This window comes from Eleutherodactylus coqui, chromosome 1, assembly GCF_035609145.1.
Source record: "Eleutherodactylus coqui strain aEleCoq1 chromosome 1, aEleCoq1.hap1, whole genome shotgun sequence".
Classification (NCBI taxonomy): Eukaryota; Metazoa; Chordata; class Amphibia; order Anura; family Eleutherodactylidae; genus Eleutherodactylus; species Eleutherodactylus coqui.
The window spans coordinates 470,700,211-470,722,244 of record NC_089837.1 but is presented as its reverse complement, the minus strand read 5'-3'; the positions used below and the strand labels follow the sequence as shown (position 1 = coordinate 470,722,244).

The 22,034-nt window shown below is 41.8% G+C and overlaps 1 protein-coding gene across 2 annotated transcripts in view; it reads right to left on the bottom strand.

Annotated features, from left to right (window-relative positions):
- Positions 1-1,091: 1,091 nt before the first annotated feature.
- Positions 1,092-22,034, bottom strand: part of AGAP2 (ArfGAP with GTPase domain, ankyrin repeat and PH domain 2) — a 270,155-nt gene continuing 249,212 nt past the window's right edge. The window contains exons 12-18 of one of the 2 annotated variants that reach the window (XM_066584399.1): positions 20,563-20,706; positions 18,140-18,199; positions 13,784-13,932; positions 9,508-9,598; positions 8,481-8,703; positions 5,838-6,093; positions 1,092-5,704 (exon numbers count right to left, since the gene is read on the bottom strand). In XM_066584399.1, the coding sequence (XP_066440496.1) occupies positions 5,498-5,704; positions 5,838-6,093; positions 8,481-8,703; positions 9,508-9,598; positions 13,784-13,932; positions 18,140-18,199; positions 20,563-20,706 (1,130 nt within the window). In that variant the 3' untranslated portion in view covers positions 1,092-5,497. The remainder of the gene's footprint in view (positions 5,705-5,837; positions 6,094-8,480; positions 8,704-9,507; positions 9,599-13,783; positions 13,933-18,139; positions 18,200-20,562; positions 20,707-22,034) is intronic. The other variant, XM_066584400.1, reaches the window with a different exon arrangement.

Genomic DNA, 22,034 nt, shown 5'->3' with positions numbered 1-22,034 from the left:
AACCTGTAAATTAAACAAGACAATCCATAGCGAATGAGTCACAGTATATTACAGGGAAATGACAAAAAAAAATCTAAAAACACAATAGCAATGTTTAATATAGTCTTCATCTCCACTTCTCAGACATGTACAACTGCCTTACACAGAACAATAGATACGACTTATAAAGAGTGCATTGTTAAGCTGCCATACTGCACGCAAAATGTAAAAACACCCAACCAATACCCTATACATGAGTTCTAATAAACCAATAAATTAAACAGCTATCCCAGAAGATCACAAAAAGATACCGTTAACCATGTGCACGGCAAAAACAAGTTCACAACTTTTTCTGGGTGGTAGCTGTCTATTTTTTTTTTTTTTTAAATACTATAGAATTTGTTTTCAAAAATTTTACATAGAAACAGGTTTGCATTAAAAAACAACACTCTTTACTCATACATTCGAGTGCAAAGCACCCAGAACTGTGAAGGCTTGAGGACTGGTTTAAAAATATGTTTATTTGCACTGAATGGATGTCATTCCTAGTTGTATCCCTATAAATATAATGATGTCATACCGGCGGCACTTTTATAAAAGAAATACAGAACATGACAAAAGATATCTATCGAGAGTCAATTCAATAATAATATAGGATAAAGCCAGAGGCGTAATGTGAAGCTCCTGGGCCCAAATACAAAACCTGTAACCGGGCCCCCCCCCCCCCCCAACTATAATGCTTTATTCATAGTACTGGGCTCCCTATATGGAGAAGAGAGGCCTTATGGGCCCCCTAAGGCTCCTGGGCCCGGGTGCAACCTTTGCATCCCCTATAGTTATGCCCCTGACACAAGGAAGGTCTAGCACTAGAGATGAGCGAGTATACTCACTAAGGCACATTACTCGAGTGAGTAGTGCCTTAGCTGAGTATCTCCCCGCTCATCTCTAAAGATTCGGAGGCCGGCGCGGGTGACAGGTGAGTTGCGGCGGGGAGCGGGGGGGAAAGAGGGAGAGAGAGATCTCCCCTCCATTCCTCCCCACTTTCCCCCGCCGGCCCCCGAATCTTTAGAGATGAGCGGGGAGATACTCGGCTAAGGCACTACTCGCTCGAGAAATGTGCCTTAGCGAGTATACTCGCTCATCTCTATCTAGCACCAGCTAGCTGTGATCAAGAACTTGGTCTGAAACGCATCGAGCGTGACGAGTATTTTGCGTTCAACCATATGGACTTTAATTTAAATATTTTATGGAATTTTTAACCCAAAAGAGGATATATTTTCTTCCGATGCTTGATCTTCCTGTTGTCCATCCTATGAATGGCTAACTCCATGCACAGTAACATGTGGATCTGAGTCAGATGATACAATAAGTTTCTCGATGGTAAGCATACTTTAGCTTTGACTCACAGAGACATCCGCTGCCCATATGCCCTATGAGAGAGACGTTATTGGTAGACCCAGCCCTCTCTTGCCTTCCATGGTCAGCCATTCCCTTTGGATGGCCACCAAGTAATACTACATGTTCTATTATATATGGCCACACATGGCTTTCCCCAGCTGATTGGGTTGAAGCAGAAAAATGGTTGCCTTTGTCTGATTCAGTCCCTTGAAATCTGGTTTTCTTTAAAGTAGTATTGACTGTAAATAAATTCTGCAAGTCATCATAGAGTTTTGGGTGGTATACTGCATATTTATTCCCTTACACATGGAATGAGTGGCATCATTCGCACAGTTGGGAGCTTCCGGCTTTATGGTGTGGTGGCATGTTGTCCTTGTTCAATGCCGTATTCACACTGGAGTCATGATATGTTTTTATAGGATCCATAATAGATTTGACGGATGCTTTATGGTTATATTTTTAAGTGATTCTAACAGATCCCATTGACCTAAAATGGGTCCACCTGTAGTTTTGGAATCTGGATACAGCAGTGCAGTTTCGTAGGTTATTCTGCCCATCAAAAGACAAAAGAAATCTGTCGGAATAGAAGAATTGGCCATAGACCTTTAGTAGACCAATGTATGCCAATAAAGTGTTCTTTCATATTACTTTGTGCCAGTGTGCAATGTTTTTACAGTTGCATATGTCTGGGACTCTCCAAATGCACACTGAGTATAAGCTCTGAATGCAATGTTAAACTAAGATGTCATATACATGGTGCGGTCTATGTGGAAATACATGCTAATATAGAACAACTCTGGATGGAGCAAAATATTTGTAAAATTACAAGGAAGCAGTGACAATAGAAAATACTCCTCTAATACAGGGGCGTAACTAAAGGCTCAGGGGCCCTGATGCAAAAGGTGAGCTGGGGCCCCCCCTCTATCTGTATCTGTACCTGTACCCATACCTAAACCATGCTGCACAGAGACATAACTTGAAGCTTCTGGGCCCCAATGCAAAGCCTGTAACAGGCCCCCAACTATAATGCTATATTCATAGTACTGGGCTCCTTATATGGAGAAGAGAGGCCTTATGGGCCCCCTAAGGCTCCTGGGCCCGGGTGCAACCGCATCCCCTGCACCCTCTATAGTTACGCCCCTGCTCTCATATGTATGTAGCTGCAAGAGCATAATACAAATCTGTATGCAGATCATAGCAAAAACCTACACCTGCTAAAAGAGTCAGTTTTTCATTTGGCACACAAAGGCTTGCACCTCTGCCTATCTAAGGGAAACTTTAACCACGGCTATGGTTCAGCCATTGTGCCTGGTGCCTGCAGTATACTCATACACAAGTCTCTACATCTGACCTACAACCCGCATGCAAGTATGGCATGCGCATACAGCTTGACTGTTCTCACATAGCTCTGTGCACATCCTCTCTCATTCATTCCTATTGTAGAACGCACGCACAGAGCCATCTGAAAAGAGTCAAGCTGTTTCACCAATTTCGGAGGGACACAGTGCAGGATCGGGGCACCCGGTGAGTATGAAACACAACTCGCCATTCCCTAATCTTTGAGGCCCATCAGGGCTCAAAAGTGATGACAGGTTCCCTATAAGGCATTTGTTCAGAAACTTTTTGTAAACTTTTTTGCCCCTCAAGCATACTGTATACAAAGCCAATGAATGTTGATTTCATGGATCCTGGTTATTGAACTTTCTATTCTGCTGTCTAAGGGCGGCCATATGCGCAAATATGCTCGCCGCAGCGAATTTGTCCATGAGCGAGGTTTGAAGAGGTAGATTTGCGCATAGTACTGTACTTTTTGCGCACGTATTGTCACACACGCATACCTCACACCCTTTCCGTTGAATAAAAGGCTAATTGGCCTAAGATGCTCCACACTTGTTCGTCTCCCTGTGTTTTGCGCAGTGTCTCACGCTTTCCCCTGCATATTTGCGAACCTCCTATAGACTTCTATGGGAGTTTTGTTGCATAAAACGCAAGAAAATAGAGCGAGTCCTAATTTATATGTGCATGCGGAATACTCACGCAAATCGCACTTATGAGAATGAACTCATTGAAATCAATGGGTTCAATTCCCTATTTTTAGTTCATCTAATCTGCACCAAAATCTCCAGCCAGTCAGCTACATGTGAACGCACCCTTAAAGGGGTTTTAAAAAGCAGATAGTATGATTATTTAAAGTGTTGAAAATGATCTTTATAGAAGTACTGTCCTCATTATCACGTGCATAGGCTGTGGCTAAAGATGTTCTTCTGCATCTTCCTCTATACCTAATGTTGAGAACCGCTGAACATCTATGGACCTCATTAGGCTAATTTGCCTTTTATTTCACAGAATGGGTGGGAAAACTTGAAATCTTCACACTGTGAAGACATTATTATTATACACTCGTGTAATATCATGAAAGAATATTACACACAATTTTATGAACAATTTAGGAACTTGTTCCTGTGTTCTGTTATCTCCTTTAGATGGTGTCACCTTCTCTTTTAGTGATGTTATAGTCTCCTCACTAGGCCAAGTTGCAAAAGACTGATAGGACTACTTGTAGGAGAGTAATAAAGAAGTATGGTGACCTGCTGGCTGAAGGATTAGTTATACTTTCAAGAAATAAGTCCTATTTTTTGTATCTTGAACATTAATCTGTAATGCCTTTGTTGTGTGAGGCCTCATGCACATGGCCAAAATTACAGATCCATGTTGTACAGGTCTGTAATGTGGTGCCCAAAGCCTGCTATAGGCCCTTTAAGTATCCAGGGACATAGCTATAAGGGAGTGCAAAAGTACTGTAGCAGTTGCCTCCATGCCCTGGTGCCCAAGGAGCCTACGTTTCATAGATGGCACACTGCTTCCAGGCCTTGGTGCCCAAGGAGCTCAAGTATCATAAATGGCAAATGGGTATAGGGCCTGGTACAGATTTTTGCATTGTGGGCCAAGAGCTTCAAATTACAGCTCTGACTTTATTAAAGGGCATACATTTTTCATTAAAGAAGTTATACTAAATCCATGAAAAAAAATTGTGGCAAGCTCCATCACATATCATACTTGTAAAAGCCCCATATAAGGGCACACAAAGTGGCTTCTACTCCACAAAATGAACCCATATGTGGCTTTTCCGTGTGAGACCATACTGGCTAAACGGCCTTCAACAAAAAATAAGTTGATTTCTGCAGTATATTCAATGGCAATGCTGAAAGTAGACGCTTCCAATGTAGAGTCTATGGCATGGCAGGATTATACACTTAAAGCCAATTACCAAGTTCGCTCCTTGCCCTCTTTCAAAATGTTCTTTGATAACCCTAAATAAGGCAACGATTGACATCACTGCATACTTCATATGTAACAAGATACAGTATAAAGCACGTGGGAATAAGAATGATATATTCACAAGTGCATTTTTTGGTGGGAATCCACAAGATCAGGGTCTAGAATTAGGTCCTATTGAGACAATACCATTGCATGACCATGAGTCCTATTATTACTGTTGCCATCGAAATGAGAGAACAAGATCAGTTCCTCTGTAACGTGGGTAATATTATTGAGTTTGGTCTTCATCAATGACTCCAATGCCTATACACAGTATAACACTGTTGGTTTCTTCTATAAAAGTGCAAACCTTTTTGAATACGGTAAGTCTCTGGCTTTTTTTTTCTTGGCCACCTCTACTCACACATTCTCGGAGATGGCAATAATCTACAGTGTTATAAAAATCTCTACCTTGACCACCGAATCTGGCTGTTACACTGGTGAATTGTACATATGTTCAGATAGAATTGCCTGCTGTAAACATTGAAGGAAGGGGACTGTTCAGTGTTGCTGTTCTTTCGGTAACGAAAGAATTAAGGCATTAAATACTACTATGCTGGATCACAGCAACAAGGGAAAGTAAGCTGAAAACATTACAGTGGGGAAATATCATCGAGATGGCTGGCATTAATCAAATGCATCGTTCAAAATATACATACACCATCAGTATATACATTGGACTCTTGCTTTTTTTTGTATCACAAATTACACATTAGCACGGAAGAGCAACCAGACAAGCTTCCACTGGCAACAGTCATTGATCGAACGCCATTTTTCTCATGCCAGTGAATGATACGGCTGACTATACAAGGGCAGTCCGGGAATCAGTTCTTATAATGCTGGTACAACTGCTTTTTCTCCTCAGGATAGGAGTGCTCATAGAACTTGATGGCTCGTTGGGACACCCGTGTTGAAGAAGGATGTCCACACACTCTTGACTTCCTGCTCTCCGAGCATAGAAGAGGGCAGTGTGACCGTTACTGTCCTTAGCCTTTACGTCAACACCATTCTGAAAGAGGGATAAGATAAAGAGTCATTGAATGTAAAGTTTGTGGCCAACTGAATAATACATACTTTGGGTATGATGAAAATATGAAGTATTCAAGAGATAGTAAAATTATAGCTACAGCATAATGCCTCACCCAGACAAGTAGTTGTGTCATGACCACATTTGGTAGCTCACAGGACAAATGAAGAAGGGTACGCCTTTCTCGGTCTCCTGTGGCACTGTTGATCTGCTCCTTGTTGCTGTGGGCTAGGAGAAGTAAGACACTGGCAAGACTTTTTTCTTGAACTGATTTGAAGAGCTGCTTCACCAATGAAACACCGGGGCTTTTTAATGGAGCCAAAAACAACCGTTGTTCATACTTCGCTCTTATCCATGACTCTCTCTCCTCCCTGAATATTAAGAACCATAGAAATAAAATTTAAGGCGTATAAGAGAATAGAAACATAGAAAATTGATGGCAGAAAAAGACCACATGATCCATCTAGTCTGCCATTACATTATTTCCTTTATATTTCCCTCTTAAGATAGATCTATGTGTATCCCAGGCAGCTTGAATTCATGTATTGTTGATTGTTCAATCGTTTCTGCTGAATCTACTACTATTTCAGTAAAATGGTACTTTCTGACATTACTTTGGTTCTTTCCCCATCTAATTCAGATGGTAGCCCTTTGCTCTAGGGTTTAGCCTCCTGATAAAAAAAACACTTCCCTCCTAAACCTTATTTATACCTTTAACCCTCCCTTCTTTCCTCCTGGCTATACAAATTAAAGGGGTTGTACCAACATTGCAAATTGTCTCCTATGCATAGGATAAGGGATAACTTGCTGATCATTGGGGGCATCACTGCTGAGATCCTCGCCAATATCCAGAATGGGACTCTCATCTCCTGATTATTCCCCCGCAGTGAAGCCAACATGAAGGGAGTGTTTACTGAGCATGCGCGGTCAGTACTCCATTCATTTCAATGGGGCTGGTGGAAAAACCAGGGCAGGTATCTCTGCAGCCTCAGTGAAAGTGAATGGAGCACTGGTGTGCTTGTGCAACCAGTGCTCCATTCAGTCTCCTTCTCATTGCAGGGAGTGCAGTACCCTGCAGTGAGGACAATGGGAGACACGGGATCTCCGATCTCAAGATCGGCAGGGATCTCAGTAGTGAGATCCCCACAAATCAGCAAGATATACCCTAGGCTATGAATAGGTAATAACTTGCAATCTTGTTACAACCCCTTTAGGTTCTTTATATCTTTACTGATAAGTTTTGTTCTTAAGGCCTTTCACCATTTTTGTAGAACCAACTTTGAACTCGTTCTGTTCTATCCATGTCTTTCTGTAGGTGAGGTGTCATGTCTAAATGGGATGTGCTGGCTGTGTAACCTGAGATACTACACAAATGCACAGAACACCAAGGGACAGTGAACTGCGAAGTGGACTCACAGGCAGACATACACAATGACTGATAAACGACCAAAACACTAACCTGGCATAACTGCATGCATACAGAGATGGAATAGATATGGTACGAGGTATTGATTTGTATTTTGAGCAAGATACATAAGCCCATGAGCCCGCCGACAAGGGTCCTCATTGCCTCATGGTTCCCTACTCTAGCAAGACAACTTACCCTATGAATCTGGCCTGCAAGCAGGGTTATCATCCCAATAGGGACGGCCCCATGCTGGAACATAAGGACCTGCCACACCCTTGATGGTAAATGATCCCAGCTGCACAGGATACAGTTCAGAGCAACACATCCTGGAATGCATCCAAAACGGAGCAGGACTGTTCACACCACTTGTCCGGCACCCTGTGCAGACACGCACCACACATTACTGTTCACACCTGTAGAGCTAAATGCATGTATGCAAACACCAGGGGGGATGAGGAAACCAGCTCCCTCTAGCCAGAGGGGCTGGTATTTATATGTAACAGAACTGTGGTGATTGGCTGACTGTATGTATAAGCCTGCCTATGTGTGAGTTCTCCAAACACAAGCATACATAGGAATACTGTCACATACATATATATGTACCTTCCTGGTGATTCATCTATCCACTGTCTTTGCCAGGGAGGAAGGAGGGAGGGGAGCATGGGTGCCTATGCTATTTCTTCCCATGTTGAAACTGAGGACCACTGCCCCAGAGAAGCAGAAGGTGACTGCCCACACCTCCCAACACCACCCCCTCTTCTCTTCCACTTCCTGGTAACAGCACTTTCACTTAGCAATGGAGCACCACTCCCAGCTAAGTGGCACAGATTTCTCCTTTCCAACACCACCACAATGGACCCACTCCCTTGAGCCACCAATGTGCATAACACACTATGCAGCTCCTGCATTAAAGTACAGTGCAACCTATTCAGTGTGACGAGAAGGATGTCTGGGCCCCCCTAGCTTCGGGGCCAGGTTGCAACTGCGACCCCTGCGATCTCTGAATATACGCCACTGCCCCCACCCCTACCACTGTTCTAGCAGACATGTAGAGCATAAGGGAAGGTAAATATTGACTGATTCTAGGTCAATTAATATGCATGCTACATCTTTTATTATGTACAATAGTCATGTGCTTTAGAAAATACGTTAATAACAGTACAACCAAAGTAAAATTCCACTTGTGGTGTGACTTCAGCATTCGGATGCTGGTATAGATGTACCAATTTTTCTCATATCTGACTTGCAATTATCAAATAGAAGACATTGCCCAAAAAAGAACAAGAGAAGATACATTCTAATTTGTCTTACATACATAATATTATACCTATCACTAACTAAGCACTTTACCTTGAAGAGTCAGGAGTTGGCTTAGTCCGACCTTGAGTTGTCATTTCCCAGATGCTGTTAGCCATTTCATTGCCAATAGATGTTAGGACGAGTGTCAGCTCTAGAGGCCAGTCATCCAGATCCAGCGAGCGCACACGAGACAGATGTGTACCAAGGTTCCGATGAATTCCTGAGCATTCAATGCAGATCAGGGCTCCCAGGTTCAAGCTAGCCCAGGTGGGATCTAGTAGATACCAATATTTACAATATAGGGTATGCCATATGTACTATACTAATAGTTCACTTACTTTCACTAGAGACAATATCCATGAATTGCATTATTTAAGATCAATATTATAAAAATGAAAAGCATTTACTACTGATGACTATATATAAGGGGAAATATATTAAGACCAGCATTTGCTATGCTGGCCTTAATATGATTTCCTCTGGTGCATGATGTGCCTAATACATGCAGCATACACCTCCACAGAAATGTATGCCAAGTCCAAACTGGCATAGATTCCTTGTATAATTCATGCCAGCTTCTGGTGTAAATTATATATAAATATGTTGATGCAGGAAGCCACGCCCCCTCCCAAACCCCGCCCACATTTTTACAGAAATGGCAAAAGTGGCACAGACAGATGGAAATTTTTGCACAAATCCCACGGGTCCAAAATGTGTGACTTTTTTTAAGCCAGAGACTGGCATAAAGGCTTTATGAATGCCCCCCATAAACTTTTGCTATTTATGGTGAGTAAGATCTGAAAGGCTTGGCTTATGATCTAGTAGCTCTAATGTTGGCATTCCTTTCCAACTAAAATATATATTTGTGACTACTAGCGGAAAGCTATACTAAAAATCAATTAGGTCCAAGGACGCCCAAGACAGCTGTTCCGGAATGCGGCCCTATCTTCAGTCTCTAAAGATTAGCATGATAGCTGGCGAATGGACATGATTACAGCTCATTACAAGGAGTCTCCATTTTTGTGAGATTTGCAAGAGTTGTCCAAAACTGGGTAACGGTAAATAAAAAGCCACGTACTTGGAGCATTACAGTCTACACAGAAGTTATTCCCTTTAGCATTCCGGATAGCTTGAATAGCTACAGCTTCGCTTTGGCTGTCCATGCGGGCCTGAAATGACAAATGTAATACGGTAGTTAGATAATTTCAATATCAAATTGTCACATTTCTGAACCTACTCTTGTACTTTATACAATGCCACTACTCTAGAAGGAGCAACATCTATTGTACAATGCAGTTTATTCAAAATCAAAGGATATACTGAATTGAAATATAAGGCATAGAAAATGACATGTTTATTAGGACCTCTATATATTATTATGGAATATGTGCTGAATACATAGTGTCCTGTGATATAAGAGGAAAATCTAGATTTATGATCCCCTGACATGTCATGAAGACATAGTAACATAGTATGTTAGGCTGAATGAAGACAATGTCCATCTAGTTCAGCCTGTTTCAACCTCCTTGTTGATCCAGAGGAAGGCAAAAAACTCCAAGAGGAAGACGCCAATTAGACCCTTTGGGTGAAAAATTCCTTCCTGACTCCATAATGGCAGTCAGAATAATCCCTGGATCAACCTCTGATAGTTCCTACCTGTCTGTAGACCCGGATTAACAACCCGCTGGTCACCTAATGTCTATATCCTGTAATATCATAGCACTCTAGGAAGACATCTAGTCCCCTCTTAAACTCCTCTATGGATTTTTGCCATCACCACATCCTCAGGCAGAGAATTCCACAGTCTCACTGCTCTTACAGTGAAGAACCCCCTTCTGTGTTGGTGATAAAACCTACTTTCTTCTAGACATGGCGGATGTCCTCTTGTTACCGTCGCAGTCCTGGGTATAAACAGATCATGGGAGAGATCCTTGTATCATCCCCTTGTGTATTTATACATAGTTATTTGATAGCCCCTTAGCCTTTGTTTTTTTTCATGGTAAATAATCAGCCTCTCTGGGTATTCCAGTCCCCTCATTCCGTTTATTAACATAGTAGCCCTTATTTGAAACCTCTCAAGCACTACAACATCCTTCCTGAGCATCGGTGTCCAGAACCATACACAGTATTCCATGTGGGGCCTGACAATTGCCTTACATAGTGGAAGAATAATGTTCTTGTCCCTCGCCTCTATACCTCTTTTAATGCATCCCAAAATTGTATTTGCTTTGGCAGCAGCTGACTGGCATTGGTTACTCCAGTTAAATCTACAATCCACTAGTACGCCCAGGCAGAATATAACATAATTGGGGTCCATGGGGATCCGACCCTGTAGATTCCCCAGAATAACAGGCAGAAGGATAGCTCGGAGACTTCATATTTATGTTCAACTCCATATAAAAGAAATCACAGCTTAGAAATTGAGTTAATAAAATGCTCTAAAGCTTTAAACTCTTGAAGACCGGACATTTTTTGTTTTTTAATTTTCATTTTGTCATCTCCGCCTTACGAGTTCCATGTCCTTTTTGTTTTTCCGTCCACATAGCTGTGTCAAGACTTCCTTTAGTGGGAAAAGTTTTATTTTTTTGATGTAGCATAAAATGTATTGTATAACTTTTGAAAGTTTTTTGGTATGATGAAATTGAAAAAATGTATTGCTCTGTTTTTGGGGGTTTTGCTTTGGCGACATGCATGGTGCTGTAAAAAGGACACTTTATCCTGCAGTCTAGAACTCTGGCAATACCAATTTTCTGTAGTATTTTATGTTATACTACTTATAATCAATTAGAAAAAAAAACCTTTACTTTTTTAAAATAGCTTTTTGTCAACATATTCTGAGACTCATAACTTTCCATATATCTGTGGGGGACTGGTATCCACTCATAATGCTATATTTTATTAGTTTGGACTTTTTCGATACCAATTGTGTTTATTTTTTCTTTGAGTTTTTAAAATCTGAATACTTGTAAAAGGTTTCTTTTAAAACGTTTAATCTTTTTTTTTTTTTTTAATAAATATAATTTAAAAAACTTTATTTAACTTCTCAGATGCCAACATGAGCTACTGCCAGCAAAATACCGAAGACGCAAATAGGTTTATGTTGATGCTCAGAATGTGAGATGCTCTTTGAGTATGTTAGTGCTAATGAGCAATCATGGATCCGAGCAGCAGTGACTCAAAATACATTGAGAATAGGAGTTTTACTGGCTTTGCTTCCGATCTTATCTTCTTCAGGCATGTCATTTTGATAAGTTATACAAGGCCTTAAATGGTACGTTTATGGCTCTTGAGACTTATTACATATGTGGGTGGACCTCTAATAGCGAACTTTGAATGAATACACTTTTGACCTCTCTCTAGTGTGCACTCCCCAGAGGAAGTCAGGGTACAGAAACACGTATGAAGCATAGGGTGAGCGAGAGTGTCATTAGGAACAGGCTCCTGTATAGGGCCTCCCTTTTCAGGAAGACAGAATAGTAGAGAGGACAGAGATGAAAGTGTCCTGGATACAATGGAGCTATAAGTCCATTCTAGGCGAGTCGTACACCCATGATTCACATCTGATTGTTTTGTAAGTAAAGTCATGCACCTATGGCTTTTGGAGATTTCATAGTTGTTATTTACATAATTGTGTTTGTGTCTTCATATATTTTCATAGTAACTAAATTAAAAGTTACACTCCTCAACATTAAAAATATCAAGAGGAGTCATGGAATTCTGGAAATCACAGGATCGATAGACTGTGCAAATGATAAAAAAATGGAGACAAAATATTCAAAACATCTTAATTTTTCTCAATATTGAGTATGAGCACCAAGTCCGGATAGACACAAACTTCCAGACCTTGTCATGCTATCATTGAGGTTATTAATGGTTATCTAAGGAATGTTCTTCCACGCTGAATGTACTTGAGCATGCAAATCCTCAAGATACATTGCTGGCAGCTTCCTTTGCAATTGTCGACCAATGACATCCCAGATGTGCTCTGGGGACAAGTCCAGAGACACTACAGGCCATAGTAGATCGTTTAGGCCACTCATGCTGTTCACAGTTGCATTCTGTTACCAGTGACAAGTAAACTTAGTTGTCCTTCTATTTTAGCCCCTTAGGGCACTCAAAATGGTATCCATGGCCTACACGTACTGTCATGGGTAGGGTATAATAGGCTGGTATCTATGGCAGGCCTGGAAGTCTTGACTAAGACCCCAGCTGCATTGGCAGCCTATCTGCACCCTAGGACTGCCTTGTAGGGGTACTGAATGGACCCCTTCCTCCTGCTATCGGCTTAGATGCTGTGGTCAGCATCAACTGTGACATTCAAAAAGTTAAATGGTTATAATCGCAGTTAACTTTGATCACAGCCATTTGTCAAATGTATGAAACAGTTGGCAGCCATCTGATATGGAATGCACTAGGCTGCCAAGTCCTCTCCAAGCCTCCTTCCAGGCATAACTTATGATGTACAATTAGATTATTGATCGTGAAAGGTAAAACTGTCTTGAGAAGCAGAGAAAAGATACTACCAGCAGCAAAGAATCTATCCAATGTGTCCTGGACCTAGGAGATATTAACATAATGTATAGAATCTATACAGATGCATGTTACATTCTCAGCATACCCTCAAGTACATGTATCAATGTATGGGGCACTACTGCTGGGACCCCAACTGATCATGAGAATGATAGCCCCTGGAGCTGCAGTCAAGCATGCATGCTCCAGTTAAAAGTCTTAAAAGTGATGAAAACAACCTTGTATCTGTCCCCTAATTCTGCATTTGCTACATTAACAAAAAGTAGACTATGCATGGATGGCAGTGTGATAGCAGAATCTGACTATACAAAGTTTGCTTCTAGCCTGTTACATGGAGACATATAGGTCCGCATGGAAGCTGTGGTTGCAAAACTATAGGAGACTATTAACCCTTTCCAATCCACTGTCTGACGTCTGAAGACATTATGATTTAAGGTGGTACAGCTCCGATGTTGGAAGACATCCGTCAGGGTTCTCTTACTGTATATTGCCAGCCTCTCTGCTGTTGGAGCCTATCCAACGTGTCACCTCATGCAGTACTGGCTTTAGCCAGCAGATAGCGCCGTTGTGTAACGGCAGGAAAAGAGTAAGCTCCCTAGGAAAACCAGGATGCAAATTGGATTGGAAAGGGTTAATTGAGACTATTTGCAATATCACTTTAGATTTGTTGGAGTAATACATAATAATTGGTTGTGACTGTATATTGTTCCTAATTAGCAAAAAAAAAAAAATACATTAATCTGGAAATTTCTAAATTGTGTCATTTTTCAATATATGTAAAATTTGATAAAACCTTGCTACATATTACATTCTTGAAGGCTTACCTTATTCTTGCTGCTTTCACAGCACTGAAGACTTGCAAGAATCTGGCTTTCTATAGCCTGAACCCAAGAATCTCTTTCTTCAAAACTGCCGGTCTCAAAATGCCATGTTTGACCCGTGCTAGATACAATGATGAATTCAAAGTTCTCCTCTGTTGGATGAAATGGAAATGGTCAAGCACTAGCCCGTACAACAGATCCACTATCACTGTGCTTAGTTAAAGGGGTTGTCCCGCGCCGAAACGGGTTTTTTTTTTTTTTTCAATAGGCGTGAGACAAACCCGATGCAGGGGTAAAAAAAAACAAACGGATAGTACTTACCCGAATCCCCACGCTGCGGTGACTTCTTACTTACCTTGCTAAGATGGCCGCCGGTATCTTCACCCACGGTGGACCGCAGGTCTTCTCCCATGGTGCACCGTGGGCTCTGTGCGTTCCATTGCCGATTCCAGCCTCCTGATTGGCTGGAATCGGCACAGGTGATGGGGCGGAGCTACGAGGAGCAGCTCTCCGGCACGAGCGGCCCCATTCAGAAGGGAGAAGACCGGACTGCGCAAGCGCGTCTAATCGAGAGATTAGACGCTGAAATTAGACGGCACCATGGAGACGAGGACGCTAGCAATGGAGCAGGTAAGTGAATAACTTCTGTATGGCTCATAATTAATGCACGATGTATATTACAAAGTGCATTAATATGACCATACAGAAGTGTATACCCCCACTTTGTTTCGCGGGACAACCCCTTTAATTCATACTTTTCCAACAAATCACTAGTAAATCAATGCAATGAATTTGGTTTAAAACATTTTAAGCTACCCAAATGGAAGAGGATTTAGTTGTCTTTTTGTTTAATTATTAATCATCATCCCTCTGATTAGAGCCTTTATTGCTCTACGTAGACCCAGCCATTCTATGATATCTCTACCAGATTTGGCTCTAAGCAAACCTACTAAGCTAACTGCATTCAACTAAACTAGGCAGTATTGAATGACCCCTTACAACAGTTTCACATCTGGTGTTTTTTTGAGTCTGCGTGAATTAAGGACACCATTAAATATGACATTAAACTAGCAGGTTGTGTTACATGAATTTTTGCATTGTAATAATTTAATGCTTCAGTGTCTAGATATTGCAATGACATACGTATTATAGCACCCCCTGGTGTTCATTTCATTCTCCGTCAGAACGTCCACCTAATTTCTGTCCAATGCTTGTGGTCACACATGTTCAGTAGTGCAGTCCCACCACCGAATCTTCTTGTACACAGCAGAGTAATATTAGGCATCGGGCAGCCCAGCCAAAAAGAATCAACTTTCTAGAAGCAACTTCTTGTCAGCCGCACTGAACACGTTTGGTGGACGTTATAAGAGGGAATCAAAGTACACTAAGAGGCATCATAACAAGTATATAGCAGTAATATCTAGACAAAGGTACATTTAAAAAATGTTTTAACTGAAAAACACATGTTTGTGTGATCTAACAGAGAAATATAGTATTTATCATGGGATATCTATATAAAGGGAAGATGTCACTAGGTTCATACTGCCATAACCAGGAATTTGAATGACTCAATTTGCACAATTATTTTAACTCTAAATTCAGTTTACACAACTATTTCTTCCGTATGTCCTTCAATCATGTGAACATGATCTTTTGATACATCACAGTCCGTCTGACCACCACTGATTTCCAGAATCATAGAGCTTTGTATGATACTTATAGCCCTGTCACTGCTCTATTTATGCAAATTTGACAAAACATTCTAAGCAAAGGGCCAGTTATTACCCAATATCTGTGATCAATTGTATAGGGGTTTAAAGCATATCACCATTAATAATAACTTAAAAACCTGTGAAGAGATGAACCTCAGTGTGTAAATTCAAGTATCCAATCTAGAATTTAAAATGTAAGTGCTCTGTATCGTTTATCAGCTTTATTCACTTGCCAGCTGCACATACAACATTCAATTAATTTCAATACGGATCAGAAAAGTTGGAAACTTTAATTATTTTAGCCCTTCACTTTCTCCTTGGTAAAAGAGAAGTAAATAGAGATATAGCTTAAATAACTTGAATACTTTACCCTGATTCAGAATGACAAACATTTTGTTCTGTAAAGGGACCTTGCTAGCTGATAAAGTCCTGTGATCACAGCAGCATGAGCACTGCACCAGGTTGTCTCTCTCTACAGCATAAGAGTGACTAGTACTGTACATTAAATGATCACTGCATTAGAATACCTACTCGATAATTGGTTGGCCCACCTTTTTTTTTCCAAGCATGAGTTTCAGATGTTGGGGAGCAGATTTCACAAGGTCGTGAACATCCTCCATACTCAACTTGACCCATGCTTGCTGCAGCAGCTCTGTCAATTGGTGCACATTTTGTAGATAAGTGGGACCAGATCTCACAGCCCTTTGAGGCATATCACAAATGTGTTCAATGGGGTTACAGTTTGGTGAGTTTGGGGGCCAATGCAGTCTAAAGAATTCATTGTTGTGTCCCTGTAGCCACTCCTTAGTGATCCGAGCTTGATGACATGGAGCACTGTCCTGTTGAAAGATGGCACTGTGGTTGGGGAAGATGTCCTAAAAATATGGGTGCATATGGTCAGCTAACAGATCTATGAAGCATTCACCTTTCAAGGATTGTGGTATAATGACCAATATGCCAGAAAAATGCTCCTCAGACCATGACACAACCACCACCAGCCTATTGAACTCCAATGGTACACTCATAGGATATGGCTTCATGCTATTTATACCACATACAGGCCAGGTCATATAATTCAGCAGAAAACTGGACTTGTCACTCCAGACCACCTTCTGCCATATGTCCACGGTCCACTGACATTTTTCTTGGGCCAATGTGAGGCTTTGTTGGTGATGATGTCATCAGGGGAACCCTTTTCAGTCTTCGGCCATTGAACTCCAGTTGACGCAAGGTAAGCGACATGGTCAATGTGGAAATTTTCTAACTTTTCAGCTGTTGCACTGTGAGGACAGTTGGTCCACTGTGGCACATTGTTGCTGAGATACCAAATGTGGCACTCGACATTCACCTCTAGGATCAACCACACATATCCTGCTGCTGTGTAATTTTCTGTCTGATGTCTGTCCATGGTACAACCATTTGGCACACTCTTGATACCGTGATTTGGGAACCGACAACAAGTATTGGAGTATCCGACTGTGTTGGAGTATGCTGCTGGGATCTGTTGTTTTACATGGGTTGATTGATCTGGTTCCATGGGGATTTCTCCAGCCAGCCAATCAACACTGGTCTACTGCTCATATATACCAGCTCCTCTGCTAGAGGCTGCTAGGCTTTCCTCTGTTTGTTCAGTGTGTTCAGTGTAAGCAGTGTCATGTTCCTGCATATCTGTGCAGGGTTGCGGACATGAGTTGCGGACAGTCCTGTTCAGGGTGCATGGTGTTCTGTGTTGTATGCAAATCCCTGGCGTGTTGGTGTGAGCTGCGTTCAGTCCTGCTGTGTTTCATTTGTCATCTAGGTCTAGGTAGGTCTTTAGATTGCAGCGCAGGGCCATCCCTTTCAGGATGATTGCCCATATGCAGGCAGGTTTCATGTGGAAGTTGTCTCATTAGACTAGGGACCCACGAGAAAGCGAGGACCCTTGAAGTTGGCTCATGGGCTTAAGCATCTTGGCAAAAAAATATGAACTAATACCATGCACATTCTATAGTTATTCCATCTAGCTGTGTGTGCAGGTATGTAAGTGAGTGTTTTGAGTGTTTGTCAATCAGTGTGCTATGTCTGTCCATAAGTTATGTCTGCTGTTTTCGAGTTTTGCTAGTTCGTGAGTGTGAATGACGTAATAGACGTACTGGCACCACACCTCTCACCAGGTTTACCAATGACTGCCAAATATTACCTTCTGCTGTACAGAAGAGCGGTTAGCATATTACCTGAGAGCAGATTGTGATCTGGCCATCACGTGGTACTGCGTTACTGATCCCAAGATTTCACGCACCAGTTGTTCCCAATATAGTGATCAATCAGTGTATATTATGAGCTACCACCCTAGAACAGAGCTGCAGATTCACTATAACTAATATGGCAGGTGATGATAACCTACTAATGAGCAAGGAGGAAGGCGAGATCTGCAGCACAAAGAATATGAACTTTGAAAAGCCTCAAAAAAGAAATGCACATGATGCTCTAAGAGCACCGTGACGTTTTCATGTTTCACTGGTTTTCATATTCCATAGAGCTCTTTCATTCTGGAAATTGGCACATAGAATCACTGGATTTTCCCTGCAAACACTCCAAAGACCAGTACTTGTCATGACACTGCTTAGCCCAGGATGATATATAGACATAGCTATGATATGTTCTTTACCTGTTTTATAAATATTTCTTAAACTACCAAAAGTTTTTAATTTCCACATTTTGCGCTTGGCTGGCGGGTGGTCCCGAAGAGTGAAGCAGAAGGGGCAAAGGGTAGAGGGAAAGAAAAGAAAACGAAAGAATTAAAGCATATAGAAAAGCAAGAAGTCAGACACAAGGTGCAGAGTTCCTATAAAGAGAAGCTAGTATACAATAAGCCATAGAAACACAATGACTGCTCATGCATGATCAAAGACAAAGCTATAAGTAACATATGGACACCTAGGCTATACATTTATCTTTAACTTAGGACACCCCTGGGAAATCCTGCCAACTTGTCTGAACAACAGTTCTGCAAAGGAGAACGGGCTTAAATTCCTATCAAATGTTACAGATATTAGACTTTTACTATTAGTTACATAATATACATCAATGCAAATTTCCCATTGACATGTCTGTAAAGGATATTTGCATTACTCTTCAACAAGTGGTTATATTATAATTAGTGATGAGCGAGCATACTCGCTAAGGGCAATTGCTCGAGCGAGCATTGCCCTTAGCGTGTACCTGCCCGCTTGAGACAAAAGGTTCGGGTGCCGGCGGCGGGCAGGGAGCTGCAGGGGAGAGCGGGGAGGAATGGAGGGGAGATCTCTCTCTCCCCCTGCTCCCCCCTGCTGACTGCCGCTACTCACCGCTCCCCTGCGTCGGCACCCAGGGGGATGTTGTCGGAGTTATTATTTTTTTTAATCCATGTTCCTCATGCCCAAACATAATAAAAGATCTTATACTCACCTGTCCTGCATATTCTGTGCTGTGGCTCTAGTCTCCCCTGTTTTTACAGGCTGAAAAAATATCAAAGGCTGCTGCAGCCAATCACAGACTTCAGTATTCTAGTGCTGAAGTCTGTGATTGGCTGCAGCAGTCTGTGACATCCCCTTCACAGATTGCCTCTGCAGCCTGCGTAAGGGACCCAACCCAATGGCACACCAAAATTCTAGCATGTATCAAAATTTGGCCCTATGGAACTGAGCATGCTCACTGGACACTTATTGGTTGAGGCTGTGATATAAAAAGGGATAATTTGTGCTGCAGACTGTTAGAGATACCGTAATTTGCCATCGCTCGAGCTCCTGAGTGTCATCAACATATTAGTGAGTGTGAAAAGGTCCTTATTTAAGGACTGAGATGTTACACAGGAGCAAGTAGGAGGACTTCTATAGAGGTACATGAGCCCTATTTGAAAGAAATGTCCCGTGTTATGTTCTGGACTCTGCATTCCTGTTAAATCGGACTGATATTAGCAAAGTATTGTAGATATTGCTTGTAGGGTATTCCTACGTTATAGCTGATAGTATATTGTGTCTAGATAATTGAATGTAGAAATTCAATGTCCTACTCATTACTATTCCATTGTTTACTTTTATTTCTGCGTTCTTAAATAAATATTGTATACTTTGGTTACTCCATCTGCTGCATTGTATCCTGAGCCTTGCGCTGCCATATCTCAACCTGTGACACCTATAAACAAACCTGAGGCAGAGTAGAGAAGTTCAGTGCTGAACATGTGGGGGAGCCAGGAGTAGTGAGTATAGGGTCTTTTATTAGGTTTTGGCATGGGGAACATGGATTGAAAAAAATTAATTAGGACAACCCATATTTCTTAATATCTTCTATGATAAATGATGATATAATAGAAATGAAAGCCATAATTGCAGACATACTGGCAGGATGGATTTAGCTTAGACTTTGTGAGCTTAAAGGGGTTGTCCCGCGCCGAAACGGGTTTTTTTTTTTCAACCCCCCCCCCCCCCGTTCGGCGCGAGACAACCCCGATGCAGGGACTTAAAAAAAAACCGCACAGCGCTTACCTGAATCCCCGCGCTCCGGTGACTTCTTACTTACCGGTTGAGGATGGCCGCCGGGATCTTCTCCCTCGGTGGACCGCAGGGCTTCTGTGCGGTCCATTGCCGATTCCAACCTCCTGATTGGCTGGAATCGGCACGTGACGGGGCGGAGCTACACGGAGCCGGCATCCTGCACGAGCGGCCCCATTGAGAAAAGAAGAAGACCCGGACTGCGCAAGCGCGTCTAATTTGGCCATTAGACGTTGAAAATTAGGCGGCTCCATGGAAACGAGGACGCTAGCAACGGAACAGGTAAGTGAAAAACTTCTTATAACTTCTGTATGGCTCATAATTAATGCACAATGTACATTACAAAGTGCATTAATATGGCCATACAGAAGTGTATAGACCCACTTGCTGCCGCGGGACAACCCCTTTAATGTTACCATCATGATAGAGGTAAGGTAAGTGAATAACAGTCACTGATAAGGTCAACTCTTAATATTACCAGGATGCCCTAATGTCATCATAATGTGTTTCTGTTGACTATGACTTCTTGATATATTGATACATAAGACTGCGGAGAACTCACCATCTGCCTGGCCCGCTGAGCCCTCTGTTTTCGAGGGGGTTATATTCTTCTTCTTCCTATTCTTCTTCTTCTCACTCATTGGAGAGGATGGAGGCTCCTTGTTGCTCGATGGACTAGAAATCACATCTCCAGTAGAACTGCTCTCTGTTTTTAGAGAAAAGTTTTCTATTAAAGCATGCAAGCCTAGGTCAATTCAATATACTGTAACTGAATCCAGGTTCACTAATAATTACCCTACAAATGCTTAGAATATGTTCATATGGTAATAGTAAACCTATCAAGTGGATAGATCAGTGTAGCATGAATATTACTGCCAACAGTCTCTATTACTCACATTCTGAAATACACAAACTGATTAATATTGCCTTACAGTACAGTATAGTATACGGCAGTGCTCACCAATCAGTGTCTCAGGAGCCACATATGGCTCACCAGCCCCTGCTGTGTGGCCTACCATTGTAGCCTTGAATTACTGGCTACAACATGGTGTTCACATTAACAATATTACTGGCAAGTCCTACATGCAGAACATTGGTAATCTAATGGTATCATAACAGTGTTTCAAATTTCAATCTGCAAATGTAATTTTCATAATCTTCAATTCCACCACATTTAATATATTACCATTTTTTACTAGAATGTGGCTTCCGACCACGACTCAGAGTTAAAGCTTTTCTCGGCCAGATGACTCTTGTCTGCTAATCTGCATATAGCACAGGATACATTTGAAAGCTAATTGCAGAGGAACATTGGCTTATTATGAAAAAAGAGGGCATTACAAGGGATTGATTCTTCATCCACTGCCAGTCAGTGAAGTTAAGTGTGGGGTTGAGATGGTGATGACGGTTTCCCTTTAATTGTGACTCACAAGGTATACGAGATCGAGGACCTCTGGTGTATGGCCTGAACAATAGCTAAAATCGATATTGTATACTTAGGGTGACTGTACACATTAGATGTAGATTTGCCAAAGCAGGTGACTAGCCCCTGTTGGCAGATGTTGGGGGAGACCAGCTAAATTTCATCATGTCGGATGCTTTTGTTCTTGGGGAGATAAACCATTGCTAGAGGTGTCTGGTAACAGTTTTATGACCTATGTATACTCAGAACACATATATGCTTGGCCAAGAGTGCATGTGTTTTGGGGTGTTGGGCAAAATAGCTGTTAACTGAATGAGTGGCCAATGGCTACCAAATGTGATCTAATGTGTATGGGCAGCCTTATTTCATGGGCATTCACAAGCAGGCAGAACTGTGGATAGTAATGTTAGGAATGAGACAGGGCACTGCAGCTGACATTTTTATGGTCACTTTATTTTGAGGGCACTGACAAGTGCATACAGATGTGTCCAACCTTACCTCTCTGCAAATTTTCTAAGGACTTCAGTTTCTCACTATAGAAATTCAATATATTCTCGTGGCTCGCTAGCAAAATCCTCAGCAGCCCATAGCACATATCACAACCACTGGGT